A 10,211-nucleotide genomic window follows, 5' to 3' on the forward strand; every position below is an offset into this window, starting at 1 on the left:
ATCCCTATTTGTAAAAAGGTATTGGTATTAAAATTCAGATGTCCTTTAAGTTAAGCTAGAAAGAACGAAATGGAAATTAGTCACACCTAAAATAACCACGAGGAATGAAGTAAATAATTTACACTTTTTCTGTAAGAATTCTAGTTTATAGATCATTCTGTAATTTAAAATATGTGTATCATACCAACATAGAAAGTATTACCCATTTCCCATGTTCACAAATAATCACATTTGGAACAACTGTAATCAGACATTTATTTCCACGTTTGAATCATATACAGTGAGCGATTCATACCAATATGAACAAGTCCTTGCATCTTTCGCTGCAGGGCATGGCCTATGCACCATTTGTTTTTCATTTACTGATGTAAAGAACTTTGGACAGAACAGAACACAAACGTAATCTGACACCGTGACTTCTCTTCTTCCTCTTGTCTCGCTGGCTTTCCGATTTTCCCACAGGGTTATCCAAGCTCACCGAAAGGCAAGTATTCGCTAGGAATGGTCTGTCCAAATGACAATCTATGATACTTCCAATGAAAACAGGCCAAAGATGCAGACCGTGGTAGAAATCAGGACAGTAACACCAATGTTCATAGTTTAGGCTCTCTGATATTCTACTAAGGAATAACAAGAAAAAAAAAACACATTGTTTTCAATTGCATACTCTTTTGAATATATAATGCTGTAATGAGGGGCTGTGTGTGTACTTGTGTGCAGGACTCATGGAAAAATCAAATATGTTTCTAATGTCCCTTATCTAACAGAATATGCAGTACGCATCAGTTCACAGCTTGATTTTATTTTACCAAGTATAGTTGCATTTTTAACATCAATAAGTTCAATGGCTTTTTCATTTAAAAAAAGATACAAATACATTTTTCATGATCCAAAAATGATTCCGTGTAGTAGTTTCTTTAGCAAAGTTACTTGTAATTGATTTTTCATATCTATGGGAGAATATTTTTAGGTAATAACTCATATTTTCTCTCTATATAATAAATACCATCAATTTTTTTCATGATTATTTTTGGGTAAAGAGAAAGATGTACATTAGTGGTAGTTCTTAAAAAAAAACATGGAAGTTTGAAAAGAACTGAAAAGGATTTGAATATCGTCAAATTCTACCCTCTTCCTACAGATAGCAAAGCAGCTTTTACATGGCACAGAGTGAGAGCCTTCTCCACGCCGGGCCCCCTCCCCGGGCCCCAGCGTGGATTGTACCAGCCAGGACAATGCAGAGAGGACAAGGTCACGCCCCAAGCCTCGCTTGGTACAGAAATGCTGAAAAGAGAATGGCAAAAAAAAAAAAAAAAAAAGCCTCTATTGTCATTTCATTTTAAAGTTTTCACTTCATAAAGAATACTGAGAATTAATGCCCAATATTTCCTTCTTACATGAAAAAGGGGAATGTCACTTCCTTCCCATGTTATATAGAATATTTTGTAGATCAAGTTTTAACATAGCTAAAAAGCAGCAAACAGGTCTGCCAGGATAAACGTTTCATGTCCTCTTTTTTTTCAGTGAAGCACTGTGTCGTAAGAAACTTTCAAAGGAATAAACAGGTACTGTCTGCCTGTCTCAGTAATTAGCAAACGAGCACAAGGTGGTAAACACAGAGGCCTGAACACGGGGCCCTCAGGTTGGCAGTGAGCTGGCGGGTGACAAGCTGGGCGAGAATGAAACACGTGCAGCACCGTCTCCGGCTTCACGCGTGCACCAGAAGAGGGACGAGAGGTTTGGGCATCTGCGGCGTCACAAACCACCACAGTGAATACAGTGATTTGAAACTGGTTGGGCTGGAAACATGCATGCAGCCTAGTGATAAAGAAATGGCCCTGATGTTCACCGGGGCTTCGTAAAACACAAGATGGGGACCGGGCAGTGCCTGCCAAAGGCAGAGGAAAAGCAGGTAGGGGCTCCCATGCCTCCAAGCTTCCATGGGGCCAAAATTAAACAGCAAGAGCTGGAAGACAATTGCTTTTTAGCCCTTTAGCAGTACTTATTAATTAGCTTAAATGTTAATGTTTCCTGTAATGAACTTAGAAATGTATTTAAATAATTTTTAGGGATTGTTGGCATTTATGATTCTTTGATACACAGTTTACATCACCATAGTTGGCATCAGAAAGCAGTAAACACCCAGGCTTGCCAAGCCTAACATCTCTGACCTCACCTCTGGAAATATTTTTAAAATACAAGAAGTAAATCCCTTTTCTCCTGCATTTTAGTTTATGTTAATTACTTTAGATGGCTGTACATTTTTTTGCTAATTCCTTACTTTAAAAAAATTGAATTTATGATCTCATTTAGTCAGTTTACATTTTATACTTTCTATTCTAACATTGAAATCAACATGGTTTGATTTCTAAGGCTAGCGATATCTGCTGGAAGGTTGGCCTGGATTGGTTAGTTTAGTGGTTAGTACCTTTATCATTCGTTAAAAGCCACCTGGTACTTCCCAGGTAAAAATCACTGTAGCTTTTAGGTTGTCAGTAGTTATTCTTTTTAAAAATAAAAATAATAAAAAAAGAAATTGATTACATATCTTGAAATCCAGGAGCTATAAAATCATTCTTATTAAATGTTATCAGTGAGGTAAAGCTTATTTTAAATTAAGGACGTTCTCCATCTGGAATTAAGCTGTGTGGAGCCACCATCCATGAACTCACAAAGCTGCTGCTGCTGCCACACTGTGGGCACCGCCCCACCCACTCCTATCCTGTCCTGTGATTAGATGCACATCTATGTGTTCAAGCAACCTGAAAAGCTGGCATTTTCACTTCATGCTGATGACAGGAAGGCAATTCTGAGCGGTCATTTTTGGGCACTGCGGAGTCTCTGATATGCAGGAATTTTCTACCACATCTTCTTCCATCATAGATGTAAAAAGAACCCACAACTAGGAGGCCGAATTTTTATTTTGGAAAAAAGCACAAAGTAAAAATTTCAAGACCAATCAAGATGCACCGAGACGCTGCTTAAATCTAAGCTGCCAACCTGTGTTGACGTTCCTGGTGGAAATACCACGGACACACACCCACCACAAATGACCTCCTCAAATTCCACTTTCTCCATTAGGGAAATCAAGGAACGCAACTCAGAAGTAACATTACATCCTGCATTTTATTCAATTCCATGTGACAAAAATAGTAACCTAGACTAAGACATCCCATTTCAATCAGTAGATGTGTCAAGACACAAGATTTAATAATAAAAAATATTGGGTCTAGGTAACAATCCCCAGCTGCTCAGAGAGGCCCCAGCCCCGCATGGCATTACAGTATAAAAATAGCGTCTCTCTTGACCATGCAGAGGGATGGCCTAGCCCTGCACACAGGAGGGTCAGTCTCACTGTACCTTCATGAGCCATCTTATTTACAACACTTTACATTTCTCTTTAGTTATATACACATCCATTTGGGAGAAGAGAGGACACTATGTGGTACCAAATACTAACCAAAAAACAAACGAACAAAAAACCACACACACACACCAGAAAGGACACTGATAAATAGTGAAAACATTCAACTGCTGAAACACAGCGACCTCAAGCCACCTCAGTTTTCTCTGCCTAATGCTTGAGACACCCCGACCCCTCATCCCGTGAGAAGAGGTGGCACAGTGGGGCCAAGTTACATCTCATCACCGTGGAAAACAGAGCTGTAGAGTTCAGTGTTCATTTCCAATAGAAATAAACAGCTAATGAGTCTTTGATACTCTTTTTGTTCAGTGACACGCTGGCACACACAGCCCATCCTCTCACAATGATTGTTGTTGCTGCTGTGGTTGTTAGGAGAAGATCGTTTTATTTTTCTGTCTCAACCGAGAAGACTTCACTGTCCGGGCATGCAACTCCTCGCACTGTTACCCAGCTGACACAGCATCTCTTGAACAATTTTGTTGTTGGAAGTTCACAGTGTCAGACGCCAGCACGCTTGCAACGCACAAAAATGAGGTAGTTCACACGACGCCGTGTTTGCGCTGCCTCGGCCGCCCCTGCCTCCTGGGCCCTCCCGGCTGGATGCAGCTCAGCCATCAGCGCCAGACTGTGTTCTGAAAAATCAGAGGACACTGTGCTTTGCTTTCATCTGAGAAGATAATAAATAAATCAGGAACTCGGAAAATTTCAAAGTCATGACTGATTGTACTGCCTGATACTTGCCACTTCTCTTGGGTTTACTGTCCACGTGACCAGTGCCACCAGGCAGCCACAGTCTTGTCTGTGGGTGAGAGAGAGAGAGACAGACCCGCTTACGGGAAAATCAGACTTGCAAAAGGTTCTCCTAGTTCCTTCCTGGCGTGTACTGACGTCACAGTCCTAGGAGGAATTCACCAAGGTTTCATTAGGGGGTGGTCAGTTTGTAAATGGGCTTTGTGTTTGTAGAAAAGTTAAATAAATCATTTTAACTCAAGAAACGGCAGGCCCTATTTTCTGCGGAGCTGACAAGTCTTGGTGGCTTTTCTTTTTAAGTGGCATAGATTTCTAACATTGTTTGACCATAAGACAAAACAAGAAACTGTAACAGTTTTCCCATTTTCCTTAAATTGAAGTACTATTTATAAAATACTTTACATCTTTTTAAATTTTCAAATTATAGACAAACCTCCCTAATACAAAATACTAAAAGTGCAATAGTATAAATTAAGAGTTTGCAACCACATTATACAAACATTACCTTTTTATTGTACAGCTTTGATAATGTGAAATATTTTCTCACAACTGTTTATAATGTTGTGAGTCATTTACGGTGATGTTTGTCTGTAACTCGTTCCCCAGTCATTGGGCTACAGACCACACTAGAAAACAACAGTCCACATAGCAGCTACAAACATTTAAATTAAAAAAAACAAAACAAACAAACAAAAAAACCAAAAAAAGGCTTATTACTGACAGGTACTCGCACATGAAAAGCATGCTATCTTTCCCAACAGAACTTCACAATTTTGCCTGCGTTGAAATAATCCACTTATTTATAGTAAAACAAATCTTGCTTAAAAAAAAAAAATCACATAGCCAGATGTATTCTGCAGTACAAAAGCTTCGTTTAAGGTCGGGGCTATTATATTGTCTGTTACCCGCATAATCTTAACATTATAAATACTACAGACGAAGATAGTGTCATGATACACAGCATTGGGAGTACTAAACCACGTCTTTAACATGAAGAGTTCTAAAAAACATCGTTCAAGTGTCTTAACTAATTCAAACGAAACCATCAAATGAGTTTCACTGGAATACCGCGGGGGACCCCTTTCTCCCTCGTAGAGATTATTGGGTTTCAGGAGAAAGGAAGTGGACATGGTCTGAGCTCTTTCTGTTCCTAAGGCGGTTTTCCAAGCACTTTTTTTTGACAAACTTATGTAAAAGGTTGCAGAGTTCTCAAGAACAGTCAGGCTTGCTGTTGAAGGGGGCGCCATGCAGCACTGACAAGACCACCTCTCAGCAGTCGCACAGTGTTTTCTGCTATGGGTGAAAGTGTAATGAGAACCGAGGCAAGGAAGGTCAGAGGCCTGGCGCTCCAACTTCAAAACGTGGGCCTGGGCAGGGCAGATGAGCGAGTCACTGGCTAGTTGATACCAATCTCCTTGTTGTCCTCGATAAACCGTGTGAATGGGCGGCTGGCTGCTGTTTCTGAGCTTGCTTTGTCCAAGCTGACGATGGGTGGGCTACTGCCGGTACGCGCTTTGTCCATCCCACTGGCCATGGTGCCCAGAGGGGGGAGGGCGCTGCCCCCGAGACTCACGGGGAGCTGGGGGATGCCTCCGTTCTGGATGACGGAGATCTCGTTGTTCTTCATGGCGAGCCCGTTCGTGATGGCTGCAGCATACTGGTTCCAAAAACTGGGGTCGACGTTCATTGCCCGAGCCGCCAGGTCCTTCTGGAACATTTCAGAGAACTTCAGGGCATCGCCCCCTAGGAGAGCCATGGGGTTCTCCACAGACAGGCGGCGGCCGCGTCTCGCGGGGGCGTTATTCCACATGTGTGTCCCCATGTGCACCTGCGCGAGACACGGAGACAGCCCACGAGTAAGCGCCCAGACACGGAGGCAGAGCTGCTCCGCGTTCACTGCGGCAGACAGAGGTCTACCCCGCTCCCAAGCGCGACTTAGGGACAACAAAACACAGGTGGACTTTTCCGGGCACTTCATATTTCTACATGCAAACATCTTGTTTTATTAAATATAATAAGCAAAACCAACAAATATAAATTAATGAATGCGGTCTTTCAGTAGACAAACTTTAATTTTCTCCTAAGGTGTAAAGCCCACATGGCCACCCAGAGAACGTTCTGGAGCTCGAAGGGTCCAGGTCTTGCCCCTTCACTTGCCCAAGCCCTGGCTCCCTTCATGGCCTCCACCGTCCCCCACTTCACATCCTCTGCCGCTGGGACTGTCTGACTGTGCCTCTCTTCTCTTGCTTTCTCTCAAACGAGAAAACATTAATTCTAGAACATCCCAGGGCCACCTGCAGCCAGCAGACCCTTGGGGCAGTTCTTATCCAGCCCACACATGCCGGGTAGAAACCACAGGCATCGATCTTTGGGCTGTCTGAAGAGGCTGCCGGAACCCAGACAGGCTGGCTTTGCAAACGAGGACTTCACAGAGGACAGAAAGCAGCCATCAGCCAAGACGGTACAAGGAACGGGCCTGAGCCACCCAGTACTCATCACACACCCTCTCTACCACTGCTGCTGCGATCTCAGCACAGCGCTGGCTCCTCTGCCCCACGCCAGGAGTTTCTCAACCAGCGCCCCTCCTGTGGGCCCTCTTGGCAGCCACAAGGACAGAACGACAGGGCCTGTTGAGTGACCTCGCCTTGGTATTTCTTGTATTACATGTGAGGTTTAAAACCAAGTTTATTTTCGATCAGATTCAAGAGGGCTTCAGGCCCTAGACCTGTCCCCCAAGTTGCAAAGTGAGTGTTCTCACCCCTAACCAATGCCTAACCTGGCTGAAGCCATCAGAGGCCCAGCTGCATGTGTCCCTGGGGAGAGGCCCAGGCTCCTGTTCCCCTGCAGCCGATTAACAGCATGTAGCCTAAGTGTGTGTGCACAGGGACACACACACATGCCAGACACCACACACACGACATGCCCATTTGGACATGCACATTATACACGTATGGATACATTATACACCCACACATGGGGCACCTACACATGCATACTCATACACAACCCATACCCACGTGCATGCACATAGGTACACCGCTCACCCACACGCACACCCGACACACACACATCACACCCTACAACACACACACCAAGCACATGCATGCAAACACACCCACACCCACACGTGTGGCATCTCGTTCCCCTGGCCAGAATAGGAGCAGGACCTCGGTTGCTGTGTCCGCGGCAGGTGATGGGGGAAGCCACGGCGGCTCGGCGCACCGCAGCCGGGGCTGGAGCCTGCCATGCTCTTACCTTGAGGTTGCCCTTGGTGGTGAAGGCCCGGCCGCAGATGGTGCAACCGAACGGCTTCTCGCCGGTGTGCGTGCGCTCATGGATCTGCAGGGCACTGGCCGAGGAGAAGGTCTTCCCGCACGACTGGCAGTTGTGCTGCTTGGGCGTCCGGCGCGGCGGGGGGGCCAGCATGGGCGTCAGGCCCGGGCCCATCACTGTCTGAGGCCCGGCGGGGACCTGGACGCCCGCGGGCAGCGGGGGACCCTCGCCCAGCGCCATGGCCTTGCCGTGACCGTTCACTTCCACTTTGATCATGGTGGGTGCGGCGCTGGAGATCAGGCTAGGAGTGCTTTGGCTGGGACCTAGAGCAAAGTTGGGGTCAAATAACTGAGAAGGCAGCTCTTTCAATCTGTGCGTCAGTAAGTGCTGTTTTAAATTACCCATAGTGGAGCACCCTCGCCTGCAGAGCGCGCAGACGAACGGCCGCTCCTTAGTATGGCTGCGGTAGTGGATTTCCAACGCGCTCTTGCAAGCAAAAGGCTTGCCACAGACACCACACACAGTGCTGGGACACTTACCCCGCTCCCTGTTCAGGAACAGCAGGCTGAAGGGCGCCTCCTCCTTGATGCCCGCGCGGCCGGGGGCGCCTCCACTGCCTGGGGCGGGGGCCGGGCTGTCGGGCCTCTCGGTCTTGAGCGGGATCTCCTGGGGCTCCTCCGGGGCGCCCAGGCCCGGGGACTTGGAGCGGAAGCTCTCGCCGTTGCTGGGGGCCGGCGACAGGGCCTGCGAGGACGAGGACTCGGACAGGGCGGGGCTACCCGCGCTGTGGCTCTCCAGGTCGCCCACGGCCGACGAGGAGTCGTTGCTCAGGCGGTCACTCTCTCCGGACCCGTTATCCACGGACTTGAGGCTGGTCAGCTGCTGGCAGCTCATGACCGAGTCGATCATCTTCATCTGGTTCTCCAGGGCGGCGATGCTGGAGATGACCGAGGGCGGGGAGGGCGGGCAGGACCCCGCGTAGGACAGGAGCGGCTTGGCCGGGTCGCTGGCCGCGTCCTTCAGCTCGGCGTCGTCTTCCATGGAGTTCTCGTCCATGTCGTCGTCGTAGCTGCTCAGAATCTCCGCGTTCTTGTCGTCGTAGGCCAGCTCGGAGTCCATGGCATCCTGGAAGCCCTCGGGCAGCGGCGTGTTGGGGATCTGGCCGCCCATGTGCATGCGAATGTGCTGCTGCAGGACCACGGCGTTGGTGAACTTCTTCTGGCAGATGGGGCAGGAGTGCTGAACGCGCAGGGGCGGCTTGGCGCGGTGCACGCCGAAGTGCGTCTTGAGGTTGCCCTTGGTCGTGAAGGCGCGGCCGCAGATCTTGCACTTGAACGGCCGCTCCCCCGTGTGCGTCCGGTAGTGCATCTTCAGAGCGCTCTGGCAGCTCAGCACCCGGTGGCAGATGACGCACTGGTTCGGGTCCGTCATCTTCTTGTCGATGTTCTCCACCAGCTGCTGCAGCTTCGAGGTTTCCGACGTTTGCATCGAGTCCAGCAGCCCGCCGAACGGAAACTGGGCCTTGAACTGCTCGGAGACGGCGGGCAGCCCGGGGCTGCCGAGGCTCGTGGGAGCGCCATCCACCGATGTTGGCGCGGCGCTGGCCTGCGCGCCCACGGGAGTGTCCCCGGCCCTGACATTGGTGCAAGGCAAGCTGACAGGCTCGGCTTTAGTCAGGGGCGGCCCGCCGAGGAGCGGCTGTGGGGACTCGGCGGTGGCTGACACGCCGGACTCGGGGTGGTTGAGGCCTGGGGACAAGGAGGCGCACTCGCTGGAGGCGGGCGAGGGCCTCTGCGGGGAGCGGCTGGCGGGGGTGGCGGTGGGGGAGTCGGTGTAGCCGTGCCCGCCAGGAACAGTGGGCGGCAGTTGCAGCCCCACGGACGTGGGCACGGTGGGCAGCACGGGCTTGCTGTCCAGCCAGGTGGTCACGGGCTTCTCTGGGGGCAACGACATGCCGTAGGGAATGCCCGAGCAAGTGGGCACATTGTCCAGGTACTCGGGGACCGGGTAGGGGTTCATCTGGATGTGAGGGTACTTCTCCTTGTGCCTCTGGAAGTGCACCTTCAGGTTGCCTTTGGTGGAGAAGCGGTTCCCGCAGATGTTGCACTTGAAGGGCCGCTCGCCCGTGTGCGAGCGCAGGTGGATCTGGAGCGCGCTGTCACTGCCGAAGACCTTGGCGCAGAAGCGGCATTTGTGCTTGAAAAACGGGTCCTCGGCACTGGCCTTGGGCTCGAACACTGACACATTGGGCGGCTTGCCCTTGCGGTGCTTCATGAGCGCGGACAGCGGGTCCAGGGCGTTGGCCGTGGCCGCGATGCTGACCAGCGGGTTGGGGAAGATGACGCCGCTGGCAGAGGTCTGAGGTAGAAGCGGGCTTGGCAGGCCGGGCGCCGCGCCCAGCAGGGACCCCGGGCCCAGGGCAGGCGGCGTGGACGCGCTCTGTGGCTGCGATGAGGCCGCACTCTGCGGCGCTGGGGCCGGGGCGGGGGCGGCAGGGGCCGGGGCGGCGCTGGGGGGCGGCGGGCGCGCTGGGCTCCGCGGTGCCGCCGGGGGTGCTGGCGCCAGACTCGGGCCGGGACAGGGGCTGCGAGCTCTCGAAGGCAGCCGGGGCGGCGGGGCCCGAGCCCGCGGGGGCGGCGGCGGGGGCCCCTGCCGACAGAGGGAGTGCCGCCAGCCCGGGCAGCTGGCTGGGGGCCGGGCCCGGTGCGCTCGGGGCGGCCGCAGGACTGAGTGAGGGCCGCGGAGGCGGGCGCTGCATGAGGGC

General features: G+C 50.7%; 1 protein-coding gene across 1 annotated transcript in view; it reads right to left on the reverse strand.

Annotated features, from left to right (window-relative positions):
• Nucleotides 1-239: 239 nt before the first annotated feature.
• SALL3 (spalt like transcription factor 3) overlaps nt 240-10,211 on the reverse strand; it is a 10,918-nt gene continuing 946 nt past the window's right edge. The window contains 3 exon segments of the mRNA XM_050768130.1: nt 240-6,002; nt 7,430-9,961; nt 9,963-10,211. The exon segment at nt 9,963-10,211 is cut by the window's right edge and continues 608 nt beyond it. Coding sequence (XP_050624087.1) covers nt 5,571-6,002; nt 7,430-9,961; nt 9,963-10,211 — 3,213 coding nt within the window. The 3' untranslated portion in view covers nt 240-5,570.

Source organism: Macaca thibetana, chromosome 18 (genome assembly GCF_024542745.1).
Source record: "Macaca thibetana thibetana isolate TM-01 chromosome 18, ASM2454274v1, whole genome shotgun sequence".
Classification (NCBI taxonomy): Eukaryota; Metazoa; Chordata; class Mammalia; order Primates; family Cercopithecidae; genus Macaca; species Macaca thibetana.